The sequence below is a fragment of the Sesamum indicum genome, linkage group LG1 (assembly GCF_026168435.1).
Source record: "Sesamum indicum cultivar Baizhima isolate 11 linkage group LG1, ASM2616843v1, whole genome shotgun sequence".
NCBI classification, from domain to species: domain Eukaryota; kingdom Viridiplantae; phylum Streptophyta; class Magnoliopsida; order Lamiales; family Pedaliaceae; genus Sesamum; species Sesamum indicum.
Window position 1 is genome coordinate 18103222 of NC_142657.1, and position 17375 is coordinate 18120596.

General features: G+C 34.8%; 3 protein-coding genes across 3 annotated transcripts; all 3 read right to left on the reverse strand.

Moving 5' to 3' along the window:
- Window positions 1-2336: 2336 nt before the first annotated feature.
- Window positions 2337-4110, reverse strand: LOC105167015 (GRAS family protein RAD1-like). The gene has a single exon (XM_011086569.3). It carries the CDS (start codon window positions 4056-4058, stop codon window positions 2541-2543), a length of 1518 nt encoding a protein of 505 aa, XP_011084871.1. The 5' UTR covers window positions 4059-4110; the 3' UTR covers window positions 2337-2540.
- Window positions 4111-7784: 3674 nt separating this feature from the next.
- Window positions 7785-10987, reverse strand: LOC105166358 (26S proteasome regulatory subunit Rpn7). The gene is made up of 8 exons (XM_011085689.3): window positions 10762-10987; window positions 10526-10640; window positions 9478-9568; window positions 9255-9400; window positions 8938-9157; window positions 8656-8764; window positions 8255-8423; window positions 7785-8112 (listed from the first exon to the last, which is right to left on the reverse strand). Exons 1-8 carry the CDS (start codon window positions 10895-10897, stop codon window positions 7938-7940), a joined length of 1161 nt encoding a protein of 386 aa, XP_011083991.1. The 5' UTR covers window positions 10898-10987; the 3' UTR covers window positions 7785-7937.
- A 1531-nt stretch (window positions 10988-12518) lies between these two features.
- LOC105166362 (small ribosomal subunit protein bS21c) lies at window positions 12519-14974 on the reverse strand. The gene is made up of 2 exons (XM_011085702.3): window positions 14425-14974; window positions 12519-12802 (listed from the first exon to the last, which is right to left on the reverse strand). The coding sequence occupies exons 1-2, from the start codon at window positions 14898-14900 to the stop codon at window positions 12682-12684; spliced, it is 597 nt and encodes a 198-aa protein (XP_011084004.1). The 5' UTR covers window positions 14901-14974; the 3' UTR covers window positions 12519-12681.
- Between the last annotated feature and the right edge of the window lie 2401 nt (window positions 14975-17375).

Below are 17375 nucleotides of genomic sequence, written 5' to 3' on the forward strand. Positions count from 1 at the left end.
TACTATAATTTAAACGAAATTTAGAAGATACCTTCGTTACACTAGAAGATTATAATAATTAATTATCATGGTTAATAAATAGTAATCGTACGGCCTTGCAACACTTGTTGGTCGTGCTTTTTGCGAAGACAACTAAAATATTTATTTTGACCATAACTTTTAGCCGTAACAAATAATTTTTTTATGATGAAAAAATTAATTTTTTGCATCAATTTTATTTAACCGTATTTAATAGTAGTCATTTATCATAATTTTTAGTCATAACCGCTAATATTGTAACTAATATTTTTTTTTCTAGTGTTACCAGATACTCAAAATTGTATATATATATATAAAAGGCCTTCATTACAAATTTTTCAACCAATTAGGGGTGACAAATTCAAATAATAGAGATTAGAGACAATTAAATAGAATGAATGGTTGATGATTCAGAGTGACAAAGGAAGACTAATTTACCTCAACATCACTTTCCATCATGTTCAATTCATTACAAATAAATGTAAACATCATTGCACGTAGTGATCATTAATTAAATATTGTAGTAGTAGTTGAAGAAATTGGCAATATTAATGTTATCCTTTGCTATGGACTACGTGAAACCAACTTGCCTAATTCTTTAATTAGAGAATCTGCTAATATATGTATATATCTTTTGTGGTTGGAAGTAGAATCTGATGTATTATTTATTACAGAATCACTGTAAGAAAAAGACTTCCGCAGCTGTTGTACTGTACATGCTCCTATTCTTGCCAGTTCCAGCCTAAATTTTGTATATTATTATTGGGAAAAATTCAATTTACTCCGATACTAGAAATGAACAAAAAATTACCTATAAAAAATAAAGTATCAAATTATCCAATATGTTTTGAAAAATATTGTAAATTACCCCTCTGTATTTAATTAGATAGGGGGAAGTATATTTTTTTTTACTTATTTTTATTTATTTTATGCGAATACAAAAATAAAACTAGACATACAGTATTTAAAATTCTGAAAAACACACGCCCATATTTCTATCTTCCTCTCTATATCTTATAGATAAAGAAAAACAACTTGAAAATGTAACTAAACAAAGTTGGTTTTGTCAATCATCTTGCTGGTGACATTTTGAAATTTTGAGGTTGCTTTTTCCTACACTATTGAGGAACACACGCTATGCACAAAAAATCACATGTAAGTCACTATAATCAATATTTAAAATAAAGGATCCTCTAAAAAAAGTTACTATACTCAACTATCTTATATTATTATTAAATAAATTAATCAACTCCTTCCCTTCAAACTTTTTCGAAGATTTTAATAATCTTTGGCCTATGTTTACTAAGAATTTGGACAAGAACTCAAATAAGACAGCAAAACTTTATAGTGAATTTGGACAAAATTATATAATGCGATCTAGCGCCAAAGTTTAAAGGGAAAAATGGTCAAATCACATTAACATCTCAAGACTTTGTGTCCCCTAAATTTTCCACCCCACTTCTCAAAAGGAAAATTTTTTATTTTTAACCCTGAAAATATAGGTTTGTTGCGTTTTTTTTTTCTTATCTTTTGTAAAGAGCATTTGATCCTGTAAGTTTTATAATTTTGGAATATTTAGTTCTGTAATTACTTAGTTATCAAATTAAGTCTTGCATTTATTTGTATAAAACACATTTACTCCTTCAAACGTATTAAATTTGACACTTTTAATTCTGAACTTGGCTGGAGATTTAGGATGTTGGCTAAAAAATACACGTATTCCTCATGTACAATATGTAACTTGTATTTAATTAATGTTCATTTTGTATTCATGAACTAGTGAGATGGAAGTAAAGTAAGGAGATTATAGGTGTATCGCAACTTAAAGAATTAATGTTTTTCGCGTGTAATCATATATATATATATGTATATATATATATAATTAAATATTTCTTCAAATAATGTTGTTTGTGTATATAAAATACAATAGATGATGAAATTGTTAATCTGGTGATGTGGTTTGCGACTTAATCAGTATCTCATTACCCGAGGTATTGTACGTTCTGACTTCGTATAAGAAAGGCGTCATGAGGAGGTCTTAGGACTTATAAATCGTTCAAACTCCTCGTTTGCAACCAGTACGAGATACTTGATTACATCATCTAAAAATGGAGAATTTAAAAATGCTATTGAAGATAGCAAAGTTAAAACACAACAGAAACAAGCAGTCAATTTTGATCATTGATACATTTTGTTACATTCTTGGAAGCTAAAAGAATAAGAGAAAACCTGAGCTGCAAATGAACTCATTTTCACAATCAAAGAATGAAAGAAATGTTAACATATATCTAAATAGAAAAACTAGTTTATTTCACACGTTTCAGCTCCTGAAGAGGTCACACTCAATTCAGGAATATGTCTTATTTTTTACTCCAAATTAAGCTTCTGCAATAACTCAAATTTCATGCCACAAAACAGTGTCGTAGTAGATGATTGTTTTATTCATGTAGTCTGCTTCAAGAACTGAATCCTCGTCACAGTCGAGTAGCGATAAATTTCTTTGAAAAAGGGAAGATATATTTTCAGCATTTCCAGCAGGAAGCAGCCACAATGGGCTTAGATTTCCATCCGAGCACAAGGCAACCTTTCTCTTCCACAATGGTGTAGCCCTCACAAGCATTAATGCTGCTCAGCCACTGCTTGGCCTGAGCCAACATTTTCAATGGCACCGGCTGGAACCCTGCCCGGCTCATCCTCCTCCGCCATTGATCCACCCTCTCGTGCCTCTCCACCCGTGCTGGCCCCTCACAACTCACAATGTTCTTGATTTCCTCCGCGAAGTAGAATTGCTCCATCTTTGCACGTTTTGTGTCGTATTTCGGCAGCATGGCGTCGAGGGAGTCGAATATCGCAGAGTAGTAGTGTAACGCCTCCATGAACCGGCCCAGAAAGAATGGTCCGTTGTGGCTCGAATCTTGCTCAACGAGGACCAGAACCTTGGGGGAAAGCTCGTGAATTATCTGCAAAACGGAGTTCAAAGCACCCCTGCTTTCTTTCACCACACAGTGCAGCTGCAGGATGCTGTTCACAACGAGGACCTCTCCAGGAACCACCTTAATATCTTCAGGCTTAAGGTCTTCCAAGTTGCTTTCCACCACTGAGAACTCCAAATTCAGTCCTAGCTCTATTGCAGAGGTCTCGAGCTCGTCTCCGATCACACGAAACTTGTCAACGCATAGGCCAATGGCAGTGATGCGGAGACGGGGAGACGGGCCAGGACGCTTGGCCAGGCTCCGAATGAGGCTGTGCCATTGTTGACCATGCGGTAGACCAAGGGTCATGCCCAAGTCCACCACATGGACTAAACTCTCTCCCTCAAAGGCTTCCAATATTGAAGAATTGGCCACAAAGTGACCAAACTGAATATGCGGGCAGATTTCATAAACCAGCCTCAAGGCCTCCTCCTTTTTCTCGGAGGCAATGTCCATTATGTTCATCTTAGGGGCAATATAACCAACTGTGCCGAGAGGCTGCACCAGAGCCAGCCGGTCAGCAAGCCCCTGCACAAAACAAGAAGCCACACGCTGGAAAGATGAGCCGAAGACCAACGCATTGGCGCGAAGCTCAGCCAACAAGTGCGATGCGTGGGACTTGTCACGACAAGCTACAGCCTCGGCACATGAAATGAGCTGCTGAACTAGCTTCATTCCATCGCCACTTCCCGCATCTCCAGCAACCCCTCCACCCTCCTCCGCACAAACGATTGCGGCTGCCGCCTCCTCCACGGCCTCAGCCACTAGGTACCGTTGAGTATATGTCCAAATGTGGTCACGGAACTGAAGCCTTGGCACACTGCTCAAACTACTAGTGCTGCTAGTACGACTAATGCTGCCGTTGCTGGAAATGCTGCCAGAGTTGCTGTCCGTAACTTCGCCTAAACTCACGGTTCTCTTCAGCCTCTTGAAGTCGCCACTTTCATTGTACAAGCTAGGAAACCAGATAGCACGAGCAGCGTCCTCAAATACCGGCAAGCCAGAAAATGGAACCGGGAAATTTCGTCCATCATTATAAGAATCTTGGGGCAAGAAACTATAGGCCATATAAGGAACAGAAAGAAGCTGTTGCTATCAAACCTTGTTCAACTGATCTGCAGCAAAGCTCTTGAAAGAACCACTTAAAGAAAGAAGGGAGATTATATAGAAATGTGAAGGGCCCTTTTTTCTTGTTGCACTTCGGAGTGTACAATGTATTTTGTCAGGTACAATGAGGCCATGAGGTGCAAGAAAAAAAAATGGTTTTAATGATTGTCTCCTGCCAGGAAGAAATTCAGAAATATTTAGGCATAGATCAATTGAAACTTTTGCCTCCCATCATTATTGGTTAATTTGCTCCATAGTTCTTGGTATTTGGAATCATGCTCTTGGCTTCTTGGTCCTAAACCAATTCATCATCTTCCGTCCTACGTAGGAGGCAACAGTTCACGGAGTTTGAAACTTTAAAGAAATGTTACTTTGTGAATTTCCCTATGCAGATCATAGATTTTCATTTCTTTTTGCAGTTTGCTGTTTCTTAGGTACATGCATGGTCACTGATGAAAGTTAATCTTTTTTTTCTGTTTTATGGGAGAAATAATTACCTGTCAAATGGATTTATTTAGTTTTTTCTACGACCACAAAAAAAAAAAAAATTCGTCGCATGTATATCGCATAGTTTAAGGTTTTGGTTTCGATGATAGTATTGGTAGATGTTGATGCACAATGGGCATGGAAAATCCGGGATATTATAGAACGGTACAAAAGAAATGCCCTACAAGATGTTAAAAAATCTTAAAAATTTAGTAAAATTATAAAATAAAATATAAACGATATAAATCGCTACTTGTTAATGTATGATGAGAAGAAGTTAAATATTATTGTCAAAAACCTGAATGTGTAATAAAAAACAGGCTGTAGTAATAAATTTACATGTAATAACATGTTAAAAAAATCATACTATAAAAAGCCAAAGAAGTGTAAATTTCTTTCATGAATAATAGCATTATCAACAATATGATGTCAGCAAAGGTTATCGCTAATAATATTGTTTTTTGCCAATAATATTCTTATCTCGGTGATGTACAATATTATTTGAAATTATCGTATCGGCTGATACATATATGCTAAAAAAATAACAATTATTATCCAATATCTTTGTCGATCCAAAGACATATTAGTCAATATCATTAGATATGGATCAAAAAATGCACCATGAGAGAGAGAAAAAAAAAAACTCCTTTAAAAGAGTAGGTATTACCCCTCCAATTTGAGGGAGAGGCCTCGGTTCAAACCGAAGTTTTCCTAACCATCCTACTCCCATTGTAAGAATCCAGATTTGAACCAAGACCTCTCCATCATTAAGGAAATATAATGCCAACTCAATCAAATAGTTGATGGTATGAAAAAATCTCTCGTTAATTCTTTTTCACATCGATTTTTTAAACATTTCAGATTTCATAGGAAGTTAAATTTCATTAAACTCAATATTCTTGTATTTAGACACCAGCTTGGATAAAAGTAGTAATAATATTTTTTTCTTTTCCATTTTCTGGTGTGTGTGGAGGGAGGAAAACACCCAACAACAACAACAATAATAATAATAAAGAAAAAAGGTAAGATGCCAATGGATGTATCATTAATATTTAGCAGAAAACAATGGGAACAGAATCTCAGCTTTCACAATCATTGCCATCTCTTTCACACTTGACTAATTACCTAATTAAATTAAAATCAGAGCAGTAAAAGATGCTTCTCAAGCAGTAAAAAAAAGACTATAAATTTTGTCCCATATATTAATATTATTAATAATAATAAAGAATGATAATGATGCAGTTTTCAACTTTTTGTGAATGGATTGTTTTGATTGACAGCAAATTAAGCTTTTCCTCTTTGTATTCGGCATAGCATATTCTAATCTTACTATTCTACGTCCGGCCAACAAGAAGCATACCCATTCTTACATGCCTAATGCTTTATTTGCATTCACCTCCCTCATGTTTTGCACTTTGGCTGCAATCTCCCCTTAAGTTTCAGATTTTGACATGAATACCCCTTCGGGTAGGGTTGAATAATTGATGTGGCACCCAACATTGGTATATAATCATTGATTGAATCATCTTAATAAATTAATATCTTATATATATATATATTTTAATATTATTAGATGTTTTGTTTAATTTTGATTTGATAAAATTAGTGAAAAAAAAATTTATCATTCATCAACCAAACATGAAATCAGTAACCCAAAGATAGCCTTTTGAATTACGAGCAATTATATATTTATTATTTATTTTAGTTGAATTAATAAAATGAGGCTGAATTGATTCCTGAAATAGAACATAAATATGTGAAAACATTTTAAGTTTAAACAGTAAATAATATCCTCTATTTTTATTCAAGTAACCACATAGCTAATGGTATAGTTAGGTTCACTCTATGACGAGGCGGAGGAGCACATTTATAACTTTGGAAGGAGGCTCGCACCATATTAGATACTCGAATACGGTATAATACTACTAAGATACTCTTTTCTGATTTTAAATTGTCCAAGAAAAACTCAATAATTAAAACTTCCACGATATGAGACATAAATATTCTAAGCATATTGTTCGATACTGATAAAACATTTAAGTGGGTGGTAAAGAGTATTAGTTAGCAACACACAGCCCTACCTTATTGATTAATGACTTAGCTATTCGCTAATCAGAATTAAGAGTGTTAATAAATAGGATAAAACTCTACTCAAATTCATACTCATTATCCACTTTATCAAACAATATCCAAATCTTACCCGACCCTGTCAAGACCCTCTGGGTCTCTAGACTTAGTGTCATTGTTTTGGATCTGGGTAGGGTCTGGAACCCAAAACTTTTTTTTTTTTTTTTTTTTTCTCTTTTCCTTCACATATTGTTGAACCATATTTGACATTTTCACTTAAAACAAATTATTTAAAAAAATTTAATAAATTTTAAATTAAATTAAATTCCTTTCCTTTTATTTTCTATTTATACCCATACCTATCAATAAATTCAGAATTATTTAGATCAATTCACAAATAACTCCTTTTCGATAATTTTTTTTAGATAATATATCATTTATGAAACCATTTACAAAATAATCTAATGAACTATTAAATCTATATGTTTAATAGCAATCGAATTTAATATTATAAAATTTTAAAATTCAATTTTATCACTTCAAGTCTTCAAACAAGTATTATTGCCAATCAAAATATTGAAAATACACCTAGCATGATAATATATTTATATAACTTATTATTTAATTATTTATTGATTAAAAATGTACTTAGTTGTAGAATTACAAAATAAATAATGTTATGATGTTTTAAATTTTTTAAATTTGTTCACTTGAATGTAAATAAATCGAAAAAGGATAATTTAATTGAATTGGGCCAAAAAAAAAAAAATTTGGTCCGAATTAGGTATTTAGACCCATTGGAAGTAATGAGTATAAACCCAATCTATATTTTTTTTCGGGTCTAGATCTAGGCTTGGATCTAATAATATTTATAAGGTCCGAATCTAGATCAAGGTATAAATATATAAGTCTAGGTAAAATCTTATCCTACCCATTGACACCCCTAGTTAGAACCCAATTAGCCTCGACCAAGCTCAAGAAATCTCATGTTCCATTCTCCCATCATATAACTGCATAACATACAATTTCGCAAGCAGGGATCCTACTCCTTATTTGATGAAAACAATAATTGATCCTGCCCGTTCACGTGGAAGATTAACGCTATATAAATGATTGATTGGTTAAAAGAAATGCTTTGTAGAAAAATTCAGCATATTTTCAAATCAGTAAGCCAAAGTAAATGTGAAACATATCAATCAATACTATTACACTTGAAGAAAGCAACAAATGCAACTTGTTCTCCTCAAATTGGACATGGCTTTCAGAAAAACATTGATGGTTCCTACTTCAAAGGTCAATAACACGAGATAGCTTCTGAATGCGGTTCAACAAGAAATCACCTTGCTTGATGGTTGCCTGGTAAAGGGCATTCTTTGCATCAGGGCGATTGGTTTCCAGCACACCTGCAACTTTGTCTATCTTGCAGTGTAGCTTCCCTGCTGCGATAAAACGTGACAACTCCCTGCATATGAAGGGAAAAATATATTAAGCACTACCAATAGATAAAGGCAGAATGTGACCGTAGGAAAGACTGTATCAAGCATTGCTAGCATTTTAGGAAGTAGACAATGTTTACATCAGAAGAAGCTAAAGAAGCTACTTACAGATCGATGAAGTCAACAGTCACCCCAAATGCTTTAGCCATAGCCTCGATTGTCACACTCTTGTATGATTCCAAGAATTGTGAATAAACAACAGTTCTGACCTCCCTCATGTAATAACGGAAGTGTGGGTGCAGATAACGATCCAACTTAATATGCTCGGTCAAGCCAGCTGAAAGCCAAAGTCCAGGATATTGTAAGTGGTCCAGGCAATATGTAGAACATTGTACCATTTCAATAGACAGAAAACACAATGAATCATATAAAGGAAATAGAAGAACAAGGAAAAACGTCCTGACTTTTTTTATCTCATCAATCATACCAGGTTATTTGATAAGAATCTCTGCTTTCTTTGGTTTATTAGAAGTATTGTACAATAAGTGGTATGCAATAACGACACTTACCAAAAGCAGTGAAAAAAGATTTATAGTGACAATCATATAGAGAGTTCAAGAAGTCCGATAAGTATGGGATTTTGCCAATAACTGTCAAAATCTCTGGTGCATCCACAACCTGCCACATATCCAATCAAAATTGGAGCAAATTCAATTAGTACATCTCTGCTTCTGTAGGAGAAGAATACAGTAAGATAATAAATCCAGAAGGACTCACCACGAGGGTGGGGTTTACTAAAGTTATGAATTCAATATGGTTAAAAATGATCACTTGACAGAACAATCAATCACCTTTTGTTTCAAGGAAACTCTATCCAAGGATATGATGCTTGTAAGGACAGTGTAAAATATGAATGTGTCATAGGGAAAAAGCTCGTATGTGGTGAAAGTTGAGATAGAATCAAGGAAAAGATTGGCTGCTTTCTTGAAGTTACGAGTAGACATGCAATATAAGCCTTCATAGACCTTCAAACGGTTCTTCCTCTCCCAGTCACCTCCTTCTTCAAACAGGCTGTGTTTGAAAGTCAGAAACAAAGGCTCAACTTGAGTACATAAAACTAGAAGAAGGACCAGAAAATTTATATAACAACATCTACGCTGTTCCTTACTTCTTTGCTTTATCAATGCTTTTAGAAATCAGATCAAAGTCCATGCGGAAGAAACCAATCTGTAGCATGTAAAAGACCAAATCCATCTTTTGTCCAACTGCAACAGTCTTGCTCTCTGTTAACTTGAGTTGTTCCAATGCTTTCTCCTGGAAGATATCCAAGAAACTTTATTAACTGCATATAGATGAGAACAGTGAGAGAGGAGCAGGCATTTCTTCTGTACCTTGTCACCAATTCTAATGTAAAATAACGATTTAGCCAAGTGAGCCTCCCTCACTTCACTTTCACCCAAGTTTTCTTCTGCATCAGCAATCCTAGATAATTCAATCAAAGAAACATAAGAACCAATGCATAATTAATATGCTTAATGCCTCAATACATATAATAGGCTTTCATCCACCTAAATTAAATCGCTCAACCTTTTTTCATACTTAGGCTACAATTTTTCAATTATTTAAGCATAACTAGTGCTGTTTCCAAGACAAATGAAGTTCTACTGCATTTATCTTACAGCAGAATATACAATACTAGTTTATTTTATGTTCTCGCATTTTTATATGTAAAACAGCATTATTAATGAACATATATGGCGACCAGCTTGGCAACTTTCCACCAAAATCTGATCAAGGCTCAAAAGTTCCCAAATGATCCCTGCCCACTTCTTAATCCCTGGATGCCGGAAAAACCACCCCCCACCCCCCAAAAAAATTCCACTATTACATGGAATTTAGACCAATCCGCAATCTCAATATATCTTATATTCACTCGAATGCACACCTTTCATGCTCAATAAGTGACAACAGGAACAACATTTTATACTTATAACTTTGGACTTCCAAATGCATATGCGTTAAGAGGATATTTGTTGCCTTTCCATTTACTTCTACAGTTCTGAAGACCTGATCCTCTCTATAACTTATTTCACTTCCAAGAGCTTGACTCAATACCAATTCATCAAAAAGAGCTCTGCTCTTATTCAATAGATAATTCAATGATTCTAATTTTACGCCTCAATGCAACAATTAAAATTTCACTCTTTACCAAATCCTTAACATCTTCACCATTTCTTTATCAAACTCTCTATCTGTTTTTCCAAAGAGCAAATTTGAACAATATACAATCTTGTTGACTAATAGAAAACGGAAGTAAAGTGTCAGAGCTATATGGCACCCTCAGCCCACACGTATTGGCAGAAATCTCATATTGCACTTAATAAGCAACAAATTGACTACCGAGGCAGTAAAGAAATTGCATGTAAATATCGAACTTACTTTTCGTCCAGCTTCTTTAGCTCATCATCAATCTTGGCCCGCATAGAATCAAGCGCCTTCTGATCCAGATTCAACACCTTGTTCGCAACTAGGGTTTCGTACAACGGAGCCATATCTAACAATCCAATTGAAAACCCACAAAAGAAATCCAAATCACCAATCAAAAGTGTAAAATCGTGTTAACATCCGAAAATGACAGTAAAATGAGAAGAAGAAAAAAAACTAAAATTGAATACCATTAGCGAGGATGAAGTTGAAGACCTCATCACGAAGGCGGACCTTCTCGATGTCGTCGACGTCGTTCTGGGTGAGAAGGAACAGATTGTGTGCAAGCACAAGCTGCGGCTGCTGTTTTCCCTCTTCACCTTCCATTGGTAATTTCTTTGCTCGGAACTGAGAAGCCTGTTGAGAGAGAAAGAGAGAGATTTCTTGTCAAGGGAGGAACCGCGACAGAAAGGTTTCTCGGATTATTAATTGGGTGAATAGCACTTGTCCAAATTACAATCTTGCCCTATTACCCAAAATAATATTTAGGATTAAATTCAATCTGCCCCTTGTACTATGAACATGATATAAGAAAACCCCTCTACTTTTAAAATCTTCAAAAATTTCCCTAGTTTTGAAATTTCTACCTTAAAAAATAAAATTTGGATTGAAGAAAATTGCTGCATAATACTTTATAAAATCTACTTTTTTAAGAAAATTAAGTCTCTCAAAAAAGTATAACCTGCTCAAATCAAGTGAACATAGTGCTCCGTAGCTCAAAAGTGAAAAGGAGCTGTCAAGTTAAATTCTTTTACACAAATATACATTTGTAATTTGCAACAAGTTCTCTTAAAAATTGATATAATTATATTTTTTTTTTTTTAAAAAATTTATAATTACTTTCCAATATTTAATGAAATTATATAATCTTTAAATAGAAATATAAGATTATCAACTTTACCATTCTTGTATCATTTTTCTAAAAAAAAGTAAAAAAAAAAATTGAACGATGCGATATAAGTTTTAAAAATTATAAAAATATTGACTTAGTTTATAAAAAAATTTTAAAAAATAAATAAAATTATAATTTATAGCCAACAAGAATATTTTTTTATTAGTTCACCACAAATTGAATGAAAACCTAATGGTTATAAACGGATTGGGTTAATTGAAATCTAAAAATATTAATAACTTTTCAAATAATGAGAAAATATTTGTAATTATGTCAAATCTCATAGGAGCTTGTTGTAATTTACCTTAATTTTTTTATGCTCAAATCAAATTTGGCTTAGTGAATACTAGATGTTGTGGCACACCGTACCTGTGTGCATATAGTAAATAACATTAATATATTATGAATAAAAAAATATATAAACCAATACTATCACATTTAAAAAAAAAATAAAAAAAGAAATAAAAAAAAAAGCAACAAAAACAAATAAACTAAGGGGTATTATCTTCATAACAATAAAATTGATGCACAGATTGTGAGAGAAGAATGCCTTTCTCTTATATTTTAGTATAATGCATTTCGATAGTATTTCAATTGGCAAAAGTTCAAATTATAGCGCTTCAAACACCCGGTTTGTCCAAACGACAAAAATGCTATTCACTTTTCATGGAGAAGCTAACCCAATCAATTAATCAGACCTAAATGTCTCTTTTAACCACTCATTTTACCAAAAGCAGGAAGAACTTCCAGAATTGTGAAACCCCCTTCTCTCATCAACAATAGTCCAAGTACAAAACAAGCAACTGATTTAAAGGTAATTGTCAATCGCTGCTAATACAGTGGAATCAAGAAAGAGTGCAAAAGAAAAAATCTGAGTTGAACTATTTTGTATGGTTTTGCTCGATATTGCGATCCTGGACGGATGAACAAAGCCTCAGAAAGCATGCATCAAGTCAATATATGGGAGAGGATGACAAACTCATAATGTAGCATTGTTGTTGTGAAGTTATAAAATAAATAATAACAGATGCAGGAGAATAAACTGGGAGAGGACAGTAAGTTCAACATTAGTTGCTCAATCTCGTCAATAAGTAATGGAAAGTAGATTCATTTGCTTTGTCAAGTTCAAATAAAAAATGCAAAAAAGCTATTGTATTGAGAATAGTCCTAAAATGAACGCCCCTTTCAATCAGTTTCACTAGGAATTACCTAGTAGCAGTCAACAATAGGGTAAATCTACATCAAGGAACTCCCAGTTATCATCATCAGAATCTTCCGTATTCTTCTTCTTCTCTGAAGTCTCTGCTTTAGCCTCATTTGAAACTTTAGGTCGTGGGTGCCTGATTAAACAGAAAATGATGACTTAAACAGCAATACATGGACATTAGAGAGAACAAAGAGGAAAAGATATACTCCAGATGGTTCACATGTTATCCCACAATGCTGTTTGTGACAAGTAAACAGCCCACGAGGAAATGTTAAGTGCAGAAATCTTGAATCTGTAAGTGAAGCAGAAACTTATGCTCATTTTCAAAGTCCCTATAGCATACCTGCTGTCACTCTTGGACAAAAAAAAATATATTGGGAAAACAAACAAGAGATTAAGTAGGGAGTAATATAAGTAATAAACTTGATGCTAGCTTCTGACCCAACAAACTAATATTCACTAGAAACCTCAAGCAACATTTGCTTATTAAAGATTAGAAGAGTTTACACATCATGTACACATGCTCTTGTTTCATATGCCTTACGTCATGCCACAATCAGGAGAAAACCTTATGGTACGAGAACAGATCTTAGTTTCATTTACCAGTCACAAGAATGTTAGAAGAAATCATGCCCTCCAGTGAAGCTCTAAACCAAAGATGAAAGCATCTTAGAAGAAACAATGTCTTCTAGTCAGGGGAAAGCCATTTAACATGATGAGTTCCCCTTTCCTAAATCTAACCACCACCTGTCTAGATATCTATCATGGATATAAGACAATTTGAGGAGAAAATAGCATGTCAATAAGAGTCAGGAAATCAGTAGTAAACCAAGTGCACCTTTTATATCTCTCTTCAAAAATTTCGTTCTCATCAGAAGCATAGAAAAACAAAGTAGCAAATACTTCATGAATCCATTATGTAAATCAGGATTTAGCTGCAAAAGATGTTCTAAGATTCATTAAAACTTTAGAATGTATATAAGCATGGATCATTTTATTTGACGTAACTCTAGATTATAAGTAACAAATGTAAAGCAACAATAGTAAGCTACCTCCTCTAAAATATATAATAGGCACACACCTAGCTATGCACAGGGACAAATAGAACTACTGAGAGCTATTTGCACCTGAACTCAGCAAAGAAATGCTTGGAATTCTCATTCTGACTACAGACCACCAATGAACAACGAAGATGAATATCATAATCTATTACAAGTGAGTGAAACATGTGATTATAGTTTCACCAGTACATGAAGGCCATGCGTACAGAATATCCACATTGAAATGTTAGCACCAGATACCTTCACACAAATTTGCCTCAGAACCATTTATAACTATACCAAAGTTCACACACCCTAGTTGTCAGGCCTCAAGCTATGGAATGATAAAATTGCTAACCATCCCACTGATCCCAACTGGAAATTGAGCTATAAACAACTTGCCCAAAAGCATATCCATACTTGGACTCTATCTTCTAAAAACTTATAAGATGTTTACTTTATCAATCCTTAGTCCACGTGGGAAAGGTATCAAAAGAGTAAATTAAGAAGTATTTTACAATTGATCAACAAACCAATATATCAAAAACGCATCACCCCAATCAATCAGTAACATTGGAACAAGAAACTCAATTCAGAAAATGCAGGCACAATTGAAAACTAGCTACTAGCAGACAATGTCAACAACAGCATCCACACGTTCAAATTACTCTGCCAACGCATTATTCTTCCAATAATAAGCTTCAACAGAACCAACCTTCTCCGGTTTCTCCTCGCCGCATCTCGGGCCTTCCTCTTCCTCTTCTCCTGCGTGGACTCAAAGAACCTCCTCCGCTTGCACTCTTGAATAACACCCGCCTTCCAAACCTCCCGACGGAACCTTCGAATCAGTTGCTCTTCAGGCTCGTTATCACCCGCTATCAACTGAACATTGTAGGCCGAACTGAAGAAGAGGGTATTTGAAAACGCAAGTGAAGGGAAAGCCACGGATAAAAAATCAGAATCCATGCGTTCTTTGTGATCTGGAACTGCTTCTTCTTCTTGTTCTTCTATAACGCTGGTTCTGGGTGGAAGGTTTTGCAGTGAAACTGGGATCGTCAGTTGGATTTTGCTACGGAGAGTTAAAGGGTTTTTGAAGGGAATACGAGGGAATTGTGGTGTTTGGGATTTGAGGATGGGGACTGAGGTTTGGGAAGGGAAGAAGCATCGGTGGTTAAGCTTCGAGAGCGCCATTGATTTTGATTACTGAAGTCGGAGCATTTTTAGGGGAATTGTTGTATTTCTGATTTTGATTAGACTGGAGCTTAACTCGTCGTTATTCAAACTTATATGAATTATTTTTAAGCTTCATAAATTACTTTTGTATTTAGTTTTATTATTTGATCTAATTGTTCTCGATAGAGCTTTGATCAAATCAAATTCAAATTATTTGATATTATAAAATATATTTTATTATTTTTATATTAATCCAATCTAGAGTTTGAAATTGTATGAAACAAAAAGATTTGTTAAGTTCAAATGAATACTTTAATTTGTTTTCCAGCCTTACGTTGTATATGCCTTCCAATCATTTTGTTTACTTTGCAAATGTTATCTACCATAGTCTGGTTGGATTATTGTGTCGTATTATTTTAATACATTTTGAATTGGGCAGGCAAGTGGCATTTCCTTTGAGCCTCATTTTCTTGTTTTGTTTTCCTCCATCTAGCTTCTGCAATTAGCCTGGTGATGGCTGTGTGAATCCAGCACCCACATTCAGGTAAATAACTCCCAACACACAAATTATAAATGTGTTCGTTGTTTCAACTTTCAACAATAATATAGGCCAAAACCAAATAACTTGTCTCGCCATGTGCTGTTCTGGACTTTGATTCTAGGTTTCTGGTCTGCTCGTAAATTTGGTTCTCTTGGCAGCGCACTTTCGAACAGACGGTGCCCTTTCTGAGGTTACACGCACATTTATTAAGCCGTTCCCATTTCCCCCTAAAATTTGAGAACCAAATCAAATTCAATATGGGGGAAATTAGGGAGAAGTTAGCTTAAACTAAGAATTTTTTAAAAAGACTAGTTCTATGAAATGACAATTTAAATAAATGATTCGTTTATGCATAAAAATCACTAGGGCGAGGTAGAGAAAGTAGCGGATTAAGCATATATACAGGTCCAAAAGGCAAAAGATACAATCAAAAATTCATTTTTTTCCACTATTTTTGTTTAAAATTGTGAAATGATGCCCCCTCCTTGTTTCGGCTTTTCCATTACCCTGTCTGTGCTTTTTTTTTTTGTGTGTGTGTGTGTGTGCGCTTCTGGTGTGTGTGTGCGTGTGTTGGTGTGTGTGTGTGTGTTGGTGAGTGTGTGGTGTGTGTGGGGTGTGTTTGTGTGTGTCACGATAGAACATTTTACTTCTATTTTGAACATAAAACAAGTGAGGTGTTGCTTTTATTTTCTACGCCAACGAATGCTATCTGCGTCTTGTTACATTAGCCATTCTCCTTCAATTTCTAAGCCTTCATTTCTATTTACACAATCATTTTTCTCGTGCTGGATGTCACCCTAACCCGCAATATTTTATGCTCATTACGGGTATTGTGTGTCTTTGTGCTCTATTTATGTCATTTGTAATATTTTTGTGTGTTTACATAGATGTATATTCTCGTTTTTGTTTACCTAATATGAAAGAGTATTTATTGAAATGAAGAGCAATAACCTTATATTGTTGCTCTTTTGAACCCAGTGCTATTATTGGAGCAAAAAGGTTGCAGCATTTTCCAGTGTACTTTATTTATGTAATTGTATTAGGACAATAATTTTGTGATTAATATTATCTAGTTTCTGGTTCAACCTCTCTGAAAATAATGATATGGTGTAGCAAGTTTCTATTGAGATTATGATGTTCAGGAATATATTTTTATATGTTTTAATCAACTATTGCATTTCTTTTTCAATTTTAACGACCACAAACTTGAGAAGTTTTGTTAAATGATGCCCCCTCCTTGTTCCGACTTTTCCATTATCTTGTCTGTGCATCTTTTGTGTGTGTGTGTGTGTGTGTGTGCGCGCGCGTGTGGGGTGTGTGTGTGTGCGTGAGTGTGGGGTGTGTGTTTGTGTGTGTGTGCATGTGGGGTGTGTGTGTGTGTGAGAGAGAGAGAGAGAGACAGAGTGAGAGAGAGAGAGAGAGTGTGTGTGTGTGTGTGTGCGCGTGTGTGTGTGGGTTGAGTGTGTGTGTGTGTGCGCATGTGGTGTGTGTGTGGGTTGAGTGTGTGTGTGTGTGCGCATGTGGTGTGTGTGTGTGTGTGTTTCTGAGTGTGTGCGCGTGTGTGGGTGTGTGTGTGTGTATGAGTGTGTGGTGTGTGAGTGTGTGTATGTGTATGTGTGTCACGGTAGAATATTTTTACTTTTGAACATAAAACAAGTGAGGTGTTGCTTTTATTTTCTACGCCAACGAATGCTATCTGCGTCTTGTTACATTAGCCATTCTTCTTCAGTTTCTAAGCCTTCATTTCTATTTACACAATTATTTTTCTCGTGCTGGATGTCACCCTAGCCCGCAATATTTTATGCTCATTACGGGTATTGTGTGTCTTTGTGCTCTATTTATGTCCTTTGAAATATTTTTGTGTGTTTACATAGACGTATATTCTCGTTTTTGTTTACCTAATATGAAAGAGTATTTATTGAAATGAAGAGCAATAACCTTATATTGTTGCT